At 48.9% G+C, this 17,997-nt stretch overlaps 1 protein-coding gene across 4 annotated transcripts in view; it reads left to right on the plus strand.

Annotated features, from left to right (window-relative positions):
* LOC144170240 (arylsulfatase B-like) overlaps positions 1–17,997 on the plus strand; it is a 79,510-nt gene that overhangs the window by 44,125 nt on the left and 17,388 nt on the right. For 3 of the 4 annotated variants that reach the window (XM_077699895.1, XM_077699893.1, XM_077699896.1), the window contains 3 exons: positions 2,792–2,951; positions 7,447–7,559; positions 14,714–14,824. In XM_077699895.1, coding sequence (XP_077556021.1) covers positions 2,792–2,951; positions 7,447–7,559; positions 14,714–14,824 — 384 coding nt within the window. The remainder of the gene's footprint in view (positions 1–2,791; positions 2,952–7,446; positions 7,560–14,713; positions 14,825–17,997) is intronic. The other variant, XM_077699894.1, reaches the window with a different exon arrangement.

The following is a 17,997-nucleotide window of genomic DNA, read 5'->3' on the forward strand; positions in this document are numbered from 1 at the left end:
GCTGTCATGTGACTGACTTTGATTTGCCCTCCAAAAAGCGGGCCAGAATTTTCGAGTGATCCGACGCATCTCACAAAATTATGATGGCTCCAGCTCCAAAGTGGCCTGTTCCCTGCTTCGGTCGGTATTTCCTGCTGCATCTGTCCACCACGCTCAATTTAAGCACATTATTCATACATAGCTGGCCCGACTGCAATTTATACCATCACATGCCTTTCTATAGAAAGAACATCGATGCTACCCTTATATTCTGAAGCTCAGCGCAACACACGGTGTGAGCTCGGCCATCAACGTCGCGCCGCCCATATGCACAAACCTCCCAGTTTTGTTGCTTCTGCACATATCTTACCTTTAAGGGGCGTTCACTATATACCCGGCTCACAACCCGCCCTGTAGCCTTTCCGCCCTGGCTGTACCACCAAGTGACAGAGACCGGCCGCTGGCTCTATTCCATATTCGATTGTTCGGGAATACAAACACGCTATTCGCGGGGATGCTAGTACTCATAATATAACAGCGCAGGGAACGAGACGAGCAGCAGAAAGACATGGGACGAGCGCTGACTAACAACTGAATGTTTATTGGGACAGAAAAACCGAAAATACGCAGAGATGCGCGCGCACCATAAACACATCACGAAAAAGAAAAAGGGAAAGAAGAAAGTGGGAAATAGGCATTATCATGTTGTCTCCAAAAAATTGACGTCACAACCAACTGGCCCAAATTTCCCTTTTCCCAGTATTGGCGGCGGCCACAAATGGCACCAATCTCTAACTTGATTGATTGATTGTGGTGTTTAACGGGCCGACGCAACGCAGGCGATGAGGCGCGCCGTAGTAAAGGGCTCCGGATTAATTTTGACCACCTGGGGATCTTTAACGTGCGCCGAAATCTCGCACACACGGGCGTTTTTTACTTTCGCCTCCATCGGAAAAGCGGCCGCCGCGGCCGGGAATCGAACCCGCGACCTCGTGCTCAGCAGCGCAACGCCTTAGCCACTGAGCCACCGCGGCGGGTACCAATCTCTAACTTGTGGGGCCCACGACAACGTTCTGTCTACACTGGGGCTACGTACCGCATACCAAGATTACACTCAAACTTGATTTTATCAACCACTCCGCGGTGTTACGAATCGGCCGCGCCGCAGTACTTCCCCGCATCACTCCTCGGCTGTGCGGCGAAGCCACTCGTGCGCCTCTCTGCCGTCAGGCGCCACCATGTCGGTGACAAGTTGCGACAAGCCGCGTCAGACGCTTCGCTTTGGGCGCATTTCAAAACTTCGGCGGCTGCCAGCGAGGCTCGTCTCCACGCTCTTCAAGGACACAGAGGCCCCGTCGATCGCAACGGAGTCCTCCTCTCTCCCCTCTCTCGGACTCAACGTGCGCGAGGCTATGAACGGCTTACGAACTCTGGAAAGAGCGTTGTGTGTGTCTGTGACGTTCGTGGCGTGTTGCCGCTTGTTGCGTTTGGACCGTTACCGCTTTTGGGTATAAATAGACCCCCGCAAGCGTTGTAAACCATTCCTGTTTGAGCAGAGAATCGATGCTGTCGCTCTGCTCGAGTCCTGTATTGTAACCTCGCCCGTCGGGGCATTGTTCTTTGGCTTCGGCTCACCTCTCGCTATGAAGTAAACAGTTTACGTTGGCTTATCAGCTCTGGACATATCCCCGGCTGCAGTCGGCCTTCCCGGTCGCAACAGCGCCCATCCACCAGTGCTGGTGGAACTTACAGCCATCGTGAACAGCAAAAGCGCTAGCGAGAGCCCTTCTAAGCCCCTAGAGGGTACAGTCTACAATTTTTTAATGCGAATGCATTTCTTAGTCGAGCCATGTCAGGCGCCGTGCGGCGTCCACGCGCCCGCAGGTGTTATCTCTCCGCTCTCACCCCCTCTCCCATAGTAACAGCTGCGAGCGCCCGCGCTCCTCCTCTCCCCTAGCTACCGGAGCAGGTGGTGCGGGCGGATCAGCGGCGAGTGAGTGGAGAGGAGGAGCGCGCTCGGGCGTGTGAGGGCGCTCGCATCGCGGGAGCTCGCCGGAGCTCCCGCGTGTGTGGGAGAGTGTAGGCGAGGGTAGGCGCGGTGCTTAGGTGCTTCTCCTCTCGACGCTCGCCCCACTCTCCCGTTCGCTCGGTCGCAAGTATACCGAACGCAAGCGCTTGAAGCGAGCTGCCGATGCCGAACTCCGTGCTCGGGAAGCCGCTGCGAAACGCCAACGCCGAGCCGAAGACCCCGAAATACGTGTTCGACATGTGCATTCGCATTTCCTCACGATTCCCTTCGGGGAGGTGGGGTGAATTTTTTTTTTTGTACCGACACCACAGCGGCAATACGCGATTTCAGCCGCGTCGCTTTGCTGTCTCAAGACATCCACCCCTGGCTGACATGACAAATACCCCTGCTTTCTACGTCTGTTATAGATTCGGTGCAATACCGTTGCCGCTCGCACTACAGCATGTACAGACTGTCACCCTGAATTTATTCCACGGCTGCTGCTGTTGATTAGAACAACTCCGTGTGAACAATTTCTCTAAGCAAAGGAATATCTGAGTAGAGACTCGATATTTTTGCACTTTTCCAGCACATACTCGAAAATTCGATAACACATCAAGCTGCTTATGTTCCTAACTTCTATTGATACCAAACACGCTTTATCGGCTGGTTGCATAGACACCAGTTCTACCAACCATCTCATAATTCTGTTAAAATGGCTGAAGTACTGAGTTGTTCTCTAAAATTTCCAGGTACGATTTGGTGCGTCAAGAATGAAACCTTTCAAACTCGCTTAATACGCAGGGCTGGGACGACGTCAGTTTCCATGGCTCCACCCAGATCCCTACCCCTAACCTGGACGTGCTGGCTTCCGAGGGCGTCATGCTTAACAACTACTACGTGATGCACCTATGCACACCTTCGAGGTCTGCGCTGCTCACCGGCTTGTACCCAATCAGAACAGGTGATACCGCACGAGTGAAGTTGGTCTTGGCATTGCATGTATGTTCAATTCAATGAACCCGAAACCAGTGCAGCGTTACCCAAGTGTTGCAAGTAAGCCCCACTAAACCAACGGAGCTTCTTAAGTATGGATATGATCATTTAAAATTCGAATCGAATGTAACCACGTGGAGCATACGTTATGGGTAGCATTCTTTGCCGAATACCCCACCACAGCCAGGACCATGTAACGTCCTGCATTTCCACAAAAATGCAGATATTGCGGAAGTCCTAAATGACATCGTTATGTTAGCGAAAATAGAGATAAATAGTCGAACAAAATTTTGAAACACTAAAAAATAAGAAAAATATAACAAAGTTTCGGAGAATGGTGAACCATGTAACACCCTGCATTGCAACAATAATGTGGATTTCGCAAAAGTTCCAAATGTAATCTTTGTAATAGCGTAAACGAAGATAACTGATTGAGCGAAATTTTGAAAAACTAAAAAATAACAAAAAGAAAAATTAAAAAATTACGCAAACTGCGAACCGCTTAATGCCCTGTATTCCTACAATAATGCAGATTTCGCGAAAGTTCCACCTGTGACCGCGTGATAAGAACGTAAACTGAGATAATTTCTCGGGCAAGATTAGAAAACCCCAAAAATTGGCTGTAAAGAACTCACGCTCAAGACAAGCGGCATAAGAATGCTACACATTAGTACACAATTATCTGAATTTCTGAAGAATTATACTCTTACAGAAGCCTTTAGACAGTACAGAAGAATTGTCGAAGTGTTCCGCTCATTTTGAAGAGATTTTAGCAGAAGCCTTTACGTGCTTGCGTCCACACTTCGAACTGGCGCACTATATATATATATATATATAGCGAATCAGAATAGGAAATGAGGGGCTCGTTGAAAATAAGGCAGAAATAAGAATTGGCAGTCAAGAAGACCTCGGAAAGCAAAGGGGAGGATGTAGTAGCTCAAGATAAAGAATTTGGAAAATAAGAAAGTGGAGAAAAAAATTCCCGCCAGGTGGGATCCGAACCCACGACCTCCAGAATACCGGTCTGGTGCGTTTCTTATTTTCCAAATTCTCTATCTTGAGCTACTATATCCTCCCCTTTGCTTTCCGAGGTCTTCTTGACTGCCAACCCTTATATCTGTCTTATATATATATATATATATATATATATATATATATATATATATATATATATATATATATATATATATAAGACAGATATAAGGGTTGGCAGTCAAGAAAACCTCGGAAAGCAAAGGGGAGGATATAGTAGGTCATAGAAACAGATTGTGATGTTATTGGTGGCTAAGGCCTCGGGATTCGCGTCGCACAAACGAGACACACGCTTGAGATCTTTATGATAACGGGCACGAACATTTATCCGGGCGAGTTAAGAAGTACGACATTGCAGGGACGAGCACAACGAGACAGAAAACTCTCTCCTAGAGATATACAAAGTTCGGGTGATGGCGACAAAAGATTAACAGTTCACAGTCTAGAAACCTGGCCGTTACAGATAAAGCGTCGCACTTCGTAGGGCACACTCACGGCTGAGGCGTTGGCCAGTTTCGGTACTCAGCGGCTGTCGGTAGATCGGCACGGGGGGAACACGACGTCACACAGTCGAAGCCGGCGATATAATGCACGGTCGACGACGCCAAGGCTGCCCAGTCGAAGCCGGCGATTTAATGCGCGGTCGACGAATGGCTGGCACTCCAGCCCGGCTCGGTCTACGGGCGTCCTTAACGACGGCTACCGCACCTTGCGGGTAGCCCTAGGAATTATTGCTGCTACGAATGCCCCTGCTTCGTCGGCGCCCACGATCTCCTCTTCCTCATCTTCCGGCACATACCCACAGAGGGCGATTGTCCACCCTAGGCCGTTAACTTCATCATCGTCAAAGCCATCTTCGATGTGCACACCCGCACTGTCCTCCATCTCATCACACAGATAAAGAGGGTTAAGAGGGATAAAGAAGCAACAGATAGGGAGCTTAAGAGGTTCTCCACTTTCTTTATTTCCAAATTCTTTATCTGTTTCTATGACCTACTATATCCTCCCCTTTGCTTTCCGAGGTTTTCTTGACTGCCAACCCTTATTTCTGTCTTATTTTCAACGAGCCCCTCATTTCCTATTCTGACTCGCTACATGCATAGCGAGATCCTCTGTTCTGGCAGTCTTGGTACCATAGGGAGCTTAAGAGGGTTCAACGCTGGTCTACCACTCTCGACATGTCGTAGACACTCGAAGCACGGCCCGGGGGTTAAAAAGAAGGTCCCCTTCACCCCCAGAAGTCGGAGTGGCGCTGGCTACCACCCCCAAGAACAGGAAAAAAAATTACATTGACATAAATACCCCATAAAGTGGAGGGGAAAAATAGCCCCGGCGGTAGCGCAGTGGTTATCGCACCAGACCGGTATTCTGGAGGTCGTGGGTTCGGATCCCACCTGGCGGGCATTTTTTCTCCGCTTTCTTTATTTCCAAATTCTTTATCTGTTTCTATGACCTACTATATCCTCCCCTTTGCTTTCCGAGGTTTTCTTGACTGCCAACCCTCATTTCTGTCTTATTTTCAACGAGCCCCTCATTTCCTATTCTGATTCGCTATATATATATATATATATATATATATATATATATATATATATATATATATATATATATATATATATATATATATATATATATATACTGCCTTCTCCCTTCTCAGCCGCTTGCTCGCCTTGTTAACTTGCTAGTTTCCCCCAAATTCCTGGTTGCGTTCTGCCCGAGCTGGAGTCTAGTCCCCTCGATCGTTTGCTCGGCCGTGTTCACCAAGTTAGGCTGATGTTTTTATCAGACACTGGGTAGCCTACGACCATGCGTCGCAAAGTGAACTTAATCCGCTAGAAAATAAGGTATAAGTATGCGATACTGTTTTGACACTCCTCCTTGCGCATGCTGCCGGCAGTGACAGCATCGCCTAAGGTCTGGCAGAAAAGCTAAACCTTAGATTTCTTCACCTTCCTCAGTGGCGTAAGCCAGGTGTTTTTTTTTTTTTTTTTGGGAAATGCAAATTCTAAAATAGACAATTTATGGATGTAAATCTGAACGTCGCACCTGTACTGTTATCTAAACTGATCCCTAGACGAGCCTACTACAGCGTTCCTCCTAATGTAGTGGTACCGATGCGTAACCCCAGACATATAATCGCATCAGGGATCTGCTCTTCTGGAGCAGTACCGCTTAAAACCAGTTTAGAAAGGCTTGTTTAGGGGCTAGTTGGCGCAGTCTTGAATTCAAATTTAACGTGCGCTGCATACCTGTACGAGGAACATGTACAATGAAAAAAGACAAACCATTGCGCACCAACGAATGGGTTGCCTTTTTTCACTGTCCGTGTTCCTCGTCCAGGGTGCAGGGTGCGCTAAATTTGAATTAAGTACTTTTGAAACCTTCGCGTGGCACTGCGCTAAGTGTCACCGAATTTCGTGTCCTTCAGGATCAGGATTAGTGGTCTCGTGGTAACTTGTGCAAGAATGCAACACCCGTTTTGGTATATGGTATTCTACAACGAGGCATACGGGGTGGCTCTCCTTCGAGTCCCTGAAAAAAGCTGAGCGCTCTGCGGCATGATCGAGGCAGTCTGCGATAAAATGCCGAACGGCGTACCGAAGACAGCACACTTTGGACATAATGACGTTAGGACAATCCACACCTTACGAAGCCACGCTGGCGTTCTTGCCAAATATATTCGCATGCGGAACAGCTGACAGCCTCCGCTCTTTTCTGACATTTCATCACACAAAGTTGATAACGTGTACTCCACAAAGAACTAAAATGATCACTGATGTCCTGCTTGAAATTACATAATATGCTTTGCAAATAAATGAAATTAAAATAAAATGAAAGATGCTTATTAATAACTGAAAATATTCCAGCCAATAATGTTTTGTGGGATGCTCGCATCAACCAGGCGGCATATCTGCTACACCGGAAGGGGCTGCCATTAAGGGGGGCCTTAAAGAAAGTTCGTATTGTTTCCATTCTAACAGATCCCGGCAAGCTGTGCAACTTCTGCTCACAGCATGTAGTTTTTACGTGCAGGACGTGCAAACGCTGTTTGCATATCCCGCGGTAGTTCTATGCAGACGGTTTTTTTTCTTAAAGTGACTTCCTTGTAACAAAGGTTGACTTGGCTATGAAACGAAGCCGCAGACATGTTGTGGCAAGGAACGCTACCATCTCCTCGCTTGATCGAAGTTGCGCCATTCGGGGGGCGTAAAGTGCCAGTCTGAAAATGAAGCTATTGTTAAAGTGAATGTGTAATATACAATGAATTGAACATACGGATCCACTACAGCCTTAGGTGTTTGTGCTGTCTACATCGCGCAAAATCTCCTCAAAATTCTGCCAAACCACTCTGCAGTTCTGCCTTCCAACATGTTAGTTCAATATGAGATTTCGCTCCGCTAGCCTAAAACGCGGTGCCTTTTGTAACGCAGGGATGCAGTCGGGAATTATACTCGACCCGGAGCCTTGGGGACTTCCACTTGACCTGAAATTGATGCCTGGACATTTCAAGAGCCTTGGTTACCACGTGCACATGATCGGTAAAGTAAGGTGTCTAATCCTATTCAAGCCGCGCGGACGTCGATCTAATACAATCGCGGGCTCCTATTGATTGGTAAAAGCGCTAATTGACCTACCGGCAAATCACGTATCGAGACCGGCAAATGACATTGGAAAATGACATGCCGAGCCTATTTCCAGTTTTACGGGGGGGTTTTTTCTGCTCCTCCCACGGGAGCCGTTTTATTTGGCGAGATCATATATTTGTTCGTCCGCAGTTGAAGGGCATGTGGTACGCTCGTAGTTTGCAATAACACAGCCGCTAGAGCTGCTGAAATACAGGACATCGCTATATCAATCATGTCACAACCGCATTTCATCGACTACATTGCCGTCATTCCAGACAAAGACCTCTCCTAGACGTTGCCACTGACTTTCTACCTGCGCACATTTATCGCGATCTGACATCCTAGATGACCATGCTCCATCTGCACGTCTTCGCTCTATCCGTGACGTCCAATACACCCCACTCATCACTGTAGTCATCCGCCATTGCATCTCACCAGTTCACATCTCAACAGCTCTCTCTCTCTCTCTCTCTCTCTCTCTCTCTCTCTCTCTCTCTCTCTCTCTCTCTCTCTCTCTCTCTCTCTCTCTCTCTCTCTCTCTCTCTCTCTCTCTCTCTCTCTCTCTCTCTCTCTCTCTCTCTCTCTCTCTCTCTCTCTTAAAGAGTAGGTACTTGACACCAGGCCACCAGGCCACCGTAGGGTATAAAAGGGCTTAAGCCCTCACTCGCGAAAATCAGACCTCCGGGCGACCCTCAACCCTGGCCTTCGGACTGCAGCCCAGAAGAAGCACTTCGCGACGCCCATCACTTCCATCTTTCGCGGCGCAATCTTCTCCCTCGCAGCCCTGACCTTATATACCTGCCGGAACAGTACTATTTTCATTCGCCACGCACATACACACTTCCTCCCGTACGATGTGGTTGTCTGCTACGTTATGACCTGAACCGGCACAGGATATCAGCCAGGTATACGGAACATGTATATCTTCGACAAGCATAAGTATGCTGGTCTTTCCCTCACGCCGTGAGATCACCCAACTAGCTAAATCCACACATTTTACCCGCCCATATTCCACCCTCTAGGGAGAGCTGGGCTGCTCCCCCATCGTATTTTCGTCGGTCCTCTGGCGGCCCTGCACATTGCCCACGTGCTGATTCCTGAATCCTGCGAAACACCCGTTTAGCGCCACCGGACCCTATCTTCTGCAACCCGGACATGGACCGCCTTAAATGAAATTTACCCTATCTCGCGCGGGAGAATAAGATACTGCAGTGAATGCTTCATTCCAGATATTTTACTTCATGTAAATCCCCAAGACCCCACAGCACTTCTTCTGAATTGTAAATGCGAAAGCATTAATGGCTACTTTAACGTCGTTGAGGAATCCCTCGAGTTGTGCGCTGCGAGTAATGTTTTCGAGTTTCACGGTGGTGTCGGCCGCCTTTTAGATGCGACTGCATCTCATTCACTCGCCTTGTCCCTCTATGCGGCGTCGTTTTTGTTGTCCGTCCACACCCCTCCCCCATTCCCCTCGCCGCGCGAGCTGCATGCGCTCTCCGCCGCTCACCCCCTCTCCTCTCCGATAGCAAACACTCTCTCGCGAGGGGCATTGGATTGGATTCGATTGGCTTGGCTTGGCTTGGCTTGGCTTGGCTTGGATTGGATTTGGATTGGATTTGGATTGGATTTGGATTGGATTGGATTAAAGTGGATTGTGTTGGATTGTGTTGCGTCATAGCCGCGGCACGTTGCGTCATAGCCGCGGTCGTTCCAGCACCGGCGTTCCGATTTCCATCGATGCGTTGAATGGAGCCTAACAATTCTGCTATCGCTCGCGCAACCGTAACAAGCACCGATCACTGTGATAACAGGAACGCTAGCACCACTGAAGACAAGGCTGCGAAGCGGCGTGAACGTGATGCTGAACGCAAACGATTGAAGCGAGCAGCCGATTCCGAACTTCGTAAACGTCATACCGAACGCAAACGGTTGAACAAGGCCGTCATCGTTAACGTTACGCCGCGTGTTAAATAAAGAATACATCATACGCGTTCCTCACACTTTCCTCACGCGCTCCTCACGCGTTCCTCAAAAGGCATGCCCTTTTCTCCCATATTTGGAGCTTGCCTCACTAATGCCTGTATCGCAAAAAGCGTGTACGCACGAGGCCAAGTGTCTGCTGATTCTGGCCTGTGCCCACTGCCCGCAAGCTGTCGGTGCTTGGCAACAGCACGCCAACGAGAACTCGCTAGAGCGTCAGTGTCAGTCTGCGCGAGTTCTGCGAACTCGCTCGTGGAGCAGTGAACGTTACGGCCCAAAAATGGTGAACGCAGTATAGAAAACATCGGCTGAAAACGAAAAAAATCAACTTACAAAAAAATGCACCCTCGGGTATTCGAACTTGCGACTTGCAAAACAACATACCTAGCGCTCCAAACCATTAGGCCACGGACCAGCGCGCCGCGCGGGCGGTATTGGAAATATAAGGTATATAATGTATAACCACTTTACAATTTTATTTAGTTTTAGCATTTCAGGCAGCTTAGATGACTATTTGTTGTATAGCGGTCGTGCAGTAAGCGTCACCAAAATTTGCGCAATATGTCACGTCTAGCAATGGCATATTTTAGACGGAAAAGCGTTCGCAGATGTGTGGTCGTGCTGCTGACCGCTGTACTTGTTCACCCAGCGCAAAAAAGTGCTTTCTGCCACCTAGTTTTACGCTGTAAGGTAAAAGTTTCAGTTGATTTTATTTCCTTGGTACGTATATTGACTTCGCTGACTCTTCTACCACCTTCAAGTGGCCTTAGATGTTCCTACTAGCGTACCAGTCAGCAAAGTGTCACGTGCTCTTGTGCAGCGCTTGTGTGGAATGACCTGAACTTGGAGCTTGATTCAGTGTATACTAACAAAGTAAAGAAAGGCACATTCTTCCATTTACAAACGTGTTGTGGCTTAGTTTCAACCGAGCGAACGAACTGCGACGACTTGTCGGAGGCCGGCGGACTAAACGTTGGGCCGGCTGACTTTGTCGGAAGGTCGGCGAGCCGTGCAGTGGCGCAGTCAAGCCAAGTCATTTCCTCCTGACGTCACATAAAAACACCGCAGAAAATGGGCGGGGATGCAGAGAGGATGACAGCACTTTCGAATTGATTTTTCTACTAAATAAATTCGCGTAAACGCACTCAGAGTGGTCGAAACATGGCCCATGGACTCCGGACTACAATTTGCGCTAGTAATCCCGCAATGTTTAGAAATCACTTCAGTGTCCTTTTAAGGAGGAAAACGCAGACGCAGAGAGGTTCGCCAACATGAGTTCGAAGACATGCTACTGTGCGAGGAGAAGGGAGAGGAGGAGGATGAAAAATACCTGTATTGTGAGAGGTGGCATGAATGCCCTATTGGGGAAGGAGAGGGACACGGAGGAAAGGAGGAAATAATCGAAAAAAGAACACTGTTCAAGGTTCAATCACTCCAAAAGGTGAATAGCATTTTAAAGTGTATGGTTCCGTGAAGATATAGTGCGTAGATTTCGTGAAGAGATAGGTGCTACGCTTACGACAGGAGCCGGTTCAGGTTATCACACCAACTTGTATAGAGACCACTGGTCAGTAAGTATTTAATATACTACATTTAATATACTACATAATATACTACAACTCGAGATAAGCCATCGAAAAATAACTGCTCGGTCCGGGACAGCAAAGCTCTAGGATTGGAAAGACTTCCGTACCGACCGCAATCCCGGAACCATCGAAGAAATTGGCGAATGGCTTTCCAAGAGACTTGAGAAAGCGGAAGAGCATACAAAAATAATTTAACTGAGCACAGATATTCCCGCTGTTGACCTTCACTTTTCCCATCTTTGGGAAGCAAGAATAAGCCTCCTCAAACGGTGGAAAAGACAAAAGCACAACAGAAAACTCAAGCAAAAAATCGCCGCCATCACTAAGAAAGCCAAAGAATATGGCGCCCTACTCTGCCGGCAAAATTGGGACAAAGCATGTGACCGACTTCAGGGCACGCTCAGCACGAAAAGGACCTGGCATATATATCTTACGAGGCCTCCTGGCGACTACAGCTAATAAAATGCAGCAAAAGCAAGACCTCCAAACATTAATCCACTCATACGCAGGCACCCAACAAGACATACTAGATGAGATACAACGCAAGTTGACCGGTAACATTCCATCGAGCGCGACAAGTACTGATCCGTACCGTGGCCAGTATAATCCTGACCTCGATCGGCCCTTCACAAAAGCTGAAATCGAGGCAGCCCTGGCCAAACTCACAAGGAACACTTCGCCCGGCAATGACAAGATTACCAATAAGCTCCTCCGTAACCTTCCTTCAAACGCAACAGAAGCGCTCCTAGAGTATTTTAACGTGTGCTGGGAAACAGGCGAACTGCCGGCAACGTGGAAGCATTCGGATGTCACCATGATTCTCAAGCCAAACAAGCCTCTACGTATTGAGAATCTTCGCCCTATATCGCTGACTTCCTGCGCGGGTAAACGTCTTGAACACATGGTCCACGAACGGCTTACGCCCTATCTCGAGGACAACGGCTACATACCGGACACGATGTTTGGGTCCCGACGGCATCTGTCTACCCAAGACATCCTTTTGCTTCTGAAGGAGGACATCATAGACCGCCTAGATCTCCATCACAGGTCCTGCATACTCGCCGTCGACGTCAAGGGCGCCTTTGACAATGTCAAGCACAAAACGATCCTCGAAAATCTTGCAAGTACCAAGTGTGGCCCCAAAGCTTACAATTATGCTCGAAACTTCCTCACGAATCGAACGGCAATGGTGGGCATCGGCAACCTTCGAGGCAAAAAATTCCACCTACCAAACAAAGGCACGCCTCAAGGTTCGGTGGTCTCCCCGCGGCATTTCAACATCGCCATGCTACACCTGCCAAAGCAACTTCAGACCATCCAAGGACTAAGGCATGCTCTTTACGCAGACGACCTCACGCTGTGGGTGAGAGCGCCTACAACGGGGAAACAACAGGACGCTCTGCAGGAGGCTATCGACGTGATAGTTACCTACTTCGACTCTTGCGGCCTCCAGTGCGCGCCGGAGAAGTCCGAACCTCTCGCGCTGAAGGCTCGAACTCGAGAACGACCACCCAAACTTGTTGATGCGGACCCCAGCGTCATGGAAATTCCCAAGGTCAACTCCCTTCGGGTACTGGGTCTTACAATACACAAGGGTGGATCGGGTGCAGCTAATCTTCCCAAGCTTCAGCAAACAGTGACACAAGTCACCAACCTCATTAAAAGAATCACAAATCAACGAAGGGCGCTCAAAGAACACGACACCTTACGAATCATTCAAGCATTAATAACCAGTAGAATGACGTACGGCACCCCATACTTAGCCTTAAAAAGCGCTGAAATAAAGAAAAAAATTGGACATAATGATCAGGAAAGCAACCAAGACTGCTCTGGGCGTCCCTTTCATGGCATCCACCGACAAGCTGCTTAAAGTAGGCGTACAATAATACGTGGGAGGAGCTGGTCGAAGCCCATAAAGCCAGCCAACTCGAACGCCTCAAGCTCACTCCTACAGGCAGAGCAGTACTCTGGTATCTCAATTACAGCGAAACCTACATCGCGGACACCGACCAAAAAGAAAGACTACCATCAGAACTCCGAGAGGCAATCTTTGTAGCACGCATACCACGTAACATGCACCCCCGTTACCACAAAGAAAGAAGAGAGGCAAGATCGAAGGCACTCCTCCGATAATATGCTAAAGATCCCAACACACAGACGCTGCTTGATACCCAGATGACACTACTTTCGCAATAAGCGTCGCGGACCAACGAGGCAGAAAACTGACGTCGGCAACAATACCGGCTCGTAGCCCCGAAACGGCGGAAGAAGCAGCCAACGCCTTGGCAATGTCATCCTGCAGCGACCGAGCACTGATATTCACCGACTCCCAAGCGGCATGTCGGAACTTCCAGAAAGGACGCGTGTCCGCGACAGCACTTAAAATCTTAAAGACGCGCCCCTAACTTCCTCACACCTACGTCACCTGGATCCCGGGGCATGAATGGATGACGGGATACGAAGCAGCGCATGCTGCAGCCCGAGAACATACCAGACGGACTTTCCTGCCGCCCAACATCCGTGCGGCAACGGGCGCAGAAGACGTACCCATTACCTATAGGGCAATATTGGAGCACTACCGACTTGAGCGGAGGAGATATCCCCCACCACACCTCGATCTCACCAAGGAAGAAAGCGTAACCTTTCGTCGCCTCCAAACAAACACATACGCATACGGAATAATCAGGCACCGCATTTATCCCACGCAATTTCCGTATCTCCGCCCTTATTGCGACATATCCGACACCTTGCCGCACATGATCCTGCAGTGCCCTTGCGAAGACCGCCACCCCAGACCCACCTGTGGACAGCCAAGCACCATCAACAACCCTGACTGCCGTACCACAAGATATTGCAAGCACGCATACAACCGGTCAACCCAACATTGCTGAAACGTGGGAGGCACTGCTCGTCTACGAGGATCCGGAGAGCCAGAAGAATCTGGTGAACCGCGCGAAGACGGCAGCCACCGCCAGAGGTTTCCTGGACTGAGGAGACCTACCACCTCGGACCGACAACGACCAAGTCCTAGCTAGTCTTTTCAGACAATAAACGTTTATTTCTCTCTCTCTACCGCTGAGCGGTCCTCTCGAACGCGAAATGCCCTTCTGCATCTGCGAGTGGAGAACCACAATTTGTGGATAGAGAAAAAAGGCAGTAGATGTAGTAAGAAGAAAAGTAGCAGAGAAAGAAGGAAAAAAGAAAAAATACAGAGAATAGTCCTGCTTCAGGACATTGAGTTAAACGTTTCTTGCGGGAACTGAGGGAAACGATACAATGTCGTAGATACACCAATGTCCTCTAGCCTATAGGTACTCAGATCTCTGGAAAACATTGACCAAAACACCTTCTCATACATCGGCTTTCTGGCTCGATAGGCCAGTTAATGTTTTCGGATTAAAAAGAGAGAGGGATGACAACGACTACCTGTTACCAGTTTCCGTCAGGGCCGATGATTTGGAGGCCTACCCACTGCTAACGATTTTTTCTGCTTGTGCTCATTTCAGTGGCATCTGGGTTTCTTCAAGAAAGATTACACGCCTTTGATGCGTGGCTTCGACAGTTTTTATGGTGGTTACTGCGGCAAGGGCGACTATTACGATCACACGTCCGCAGTAGTAAGTACGTTATCTGACGGGCGATCTGGCCGCTGCCGCTTAGTCCAGCTTGCCCCTTCATGCTCTCCGTTAAACGCCGTGTGGTGCGCAGGGTGTCGAACCGGAACCGGAACCGAACCAAAAACCGGAACCGAACCCGAATTTTTGCCCGGAACCGGAACTGAACCAAACCCGTATTTTTTCCGCCATTTTGGAACTGAACCCGAACCGGAACGAATGGAAGGAACCGTTCCGAACGGGTTGCGGGGCTTCAAAACTCTAATTTCTAGTTTTTCATTATGGTGGTCTACCTTGTGTCTGAAGGTATTTTTACCACTCGCCTGACAGCGCCACCAAATATTACGCATAGTGTGTAGTCGCACAACCCATCAGTTCTTCTTCGTATTATAACCTTCAATATAATGTAAAGTTATCCGTATATACTATCAGTTTGTGTTAGATACTGTTCATTTCCCCAATTTTATTTTAGCATTAAGAATAAGTTATGCTTGAACGTATATTCCGAGGCAACATATCAAGGCTCATTCATCGTGGTTCCCACGTACATGGGGTTTAATATTCTGTAAAGCTTTCAATGTGTTATTAATTCGAATGTATCACTGCCCCTTTGTGAAGGCCTCCAAGGACATCATCAACTGCCGGAGCTAGTTGGTGCTGTTCTCTGGTGGATAACAGAGCAAAAACTAGGCGAGACACGGGAGGGGTGGATACAAACCAGCGGTGTTGTCACTCTCAAATTCTTATGCACTGCACTTAAAGCCTGCTCACAGAACATGCCTTCCGGTAAAACAACGCATTGGTCCTCTTCACCCGTTAAAAGCAATTTCATGTCATTGTTTACCATGTAATCCACCATAACGTTCCAGTTGAAGCTTATTTCGGGCCTAACTGTGGGCCACACGACGACATCCATGCACTCCCCGATGCGGCGCTGCTTACCACCCTCGGGAACACGACGAGCGATGGCACTGGGCAATAAGCTAACCTTTTCCATTTTTTAAAAACGGCGCTCACAGGCAAACTTTGGGCCTAACTGCAGAACTTTGCGATGGTGCTCCGCGAGCAGCACTGGTCATTGCGTTGGAGCGGATCTTTTCCTGGATGGCAGGGTATGCCAGACGATGTTCCAAAAGCGCTTCCGTTACTTGGTCAGCGGAAACTATAGGTACTTAAAAAGCGTAGGAGATCAACCAATTTTTTAATGCGAAATTTTTGCCTTATTGTGCGAAAGTACGCGTGTGTGCGCGCGTGCTTGTGTGGATATTTGATGGTATCAAATACGATGGAGGTCGGGCAGGCTCTCTGCTACCCAGAGAAATTGCCTGTCCTGCCAAAAGGGAGCCCGCTTGTCAGTAAATTACACCTGTCTGCCTGTCTGCGCACCAGCCAGGAGATTTCGTCGAGGATGCGTGATTTGGAGACGAGGGGCGGCCCGTCACCAGCCACCCAGGACGGGGTGTGAGCCGCAAAGCCGCACCACGGCGACACTAGATGGATGATGATGATGAATACATATATTCAGCTATATTCAGCTGTCACTCGATGGAACAAAAAAAAAAACATACGGATGGTCGCCCGCTTTGTGGACGGACTGACAATCGGTAGCCTGCAGGGAAAGTGCCCATTGCCAGAAGGTTCAGGCGAGGTTCCCAGAAGGGGAGCTAGGAGAAGGTGGCGTCGGCGGCACCGGGGCACTGCCCACTGGCCAGGAGGCTACATGCCTGCCTGCCAGAAGACTGCGGCGAGGATGCTTTATTTGAAGACGAGGGGGTCGGTGAGCGGAGTGGAACACAAGGCGGTACCGCGGCAGTTCCATAGAGTCTTGTTCTTGTTAAGCACCCGTTGCATTCGTTTTGCGTTGTCTCTCAGGGTCGGCCTCATTGTTACCGAGACAACGGAGAAGCCACCGAAGATAAAGGAAACATGAAAGCGGAGGATGAAAGAATGACAAAAGTGTGAGCGGGAGGGCAGCATGCTGAAGCCGCGCGAGACATGCTCCCCGCGACGGCCCGCGCTACGAGAGAACGCCAGAGCTTAGCGCGCGCGAGCCGTTGTGCATTCGCTGATGACGCGATCACTTCGGGAGACGCAGGCGCTGTACGCCGTCGGCGAGAAGACGGCAATTCGTGCTTCCCTCAACGTTCACATTAGGGTGTATCGTAAGAGTCAATCATTCTTTCTTGTTTATGAAACTTCGGGTTTATGAGCGAAGAATAAAATTCAAATTGAATCATATAAATGAGCTAACTGAATTAATAAAAAAACCTTGCGGTCATAAAGAGTAATTCTTTCACATTCACACACACAAGCAGCATTAGGTGTCTCTGTGAGCCTTTTATATCGTTTTAGTTAATGTTGTAATCGTTGACCTCCAATGAAAAACATTTTCCAGTGGATTGTGCAGTTAAAGGAACTCGGCTAAACTTCCGATAAACGCATTCACTCTTTCCTTCGCGTCTGGAAGCACTGCGAGAGCTCTAGGTATCGCAGCACGGAGCAATATTGCTTTGCTTGTCGCAGGAGATGCGCCTTTCATTTCTGAATTGCTTTCGGGGCTTCCTTTTAACAGCGGAGCTGCTTAAGCTTGAACCTGGTCCGTTGGCGCTCGCTAAAAAATACTAAGAACAAAAACTGCGCTGCCCGTAATTGGTGCACCACCGCAGAAAGGAATGTATAAGAGTGAAGCCGGCTTTCGCGCCTGCTCGAGTGTTAGCACAAGGGGCATGTGCGTGTGCGCACCCTTTACGATATATCATCTTAAAGGTGAGAGTATTTTGGGGGGGCTAGTAAGACGCAAAAAACAAACTGGCGCAGCTACACTAGTGGTGCAAGGCTGGAGAACAGTGCAGCTGAAAATCGACCTTGCTTCTTCCCCCTGGGATCCGCTGTCAGTGTTGGGAACCTACCGGGATGGCCTTGTAAAAATCGGATAAACCTGGCCTCACCCCTCAACACTTAGCAGAACATCCCGAAACATAAAGAAGTGAGCGTAGCCCAGCAAAACCTATAAAGAGCAAGATCTGAAAAAGCGAGGATGACCCCCAGCTCCGCTGTTTCTCCAGCCTTGTGCCAGTAGTGCAAGCTGCAGCATGTTTAACAGCGAAGCTGTTGTTGCTGGCTGTAATGTGTGCGGCGTTATCAGAAAAACCCCCAGGTCATAATTACTCCAGCCG

This window comes from Haemaphysalis longicornis, unplaced genomic scaffold (assembly GCF_048455015.1).
Source record: "Haemaphysalis longicornis isolate Haplotype H1 unplaced genomic scaffold, Haemaphysalis longicornis Haplotype H1 scaffold_2, whole genome shotgun sequence".
Lineage (NCBI taxonomy): Eukaryota > Metazoa > Arthropoda > Arachnida > Ixodida > Ixodidae > Haemaphysalis > Haemaphysalis longicornis.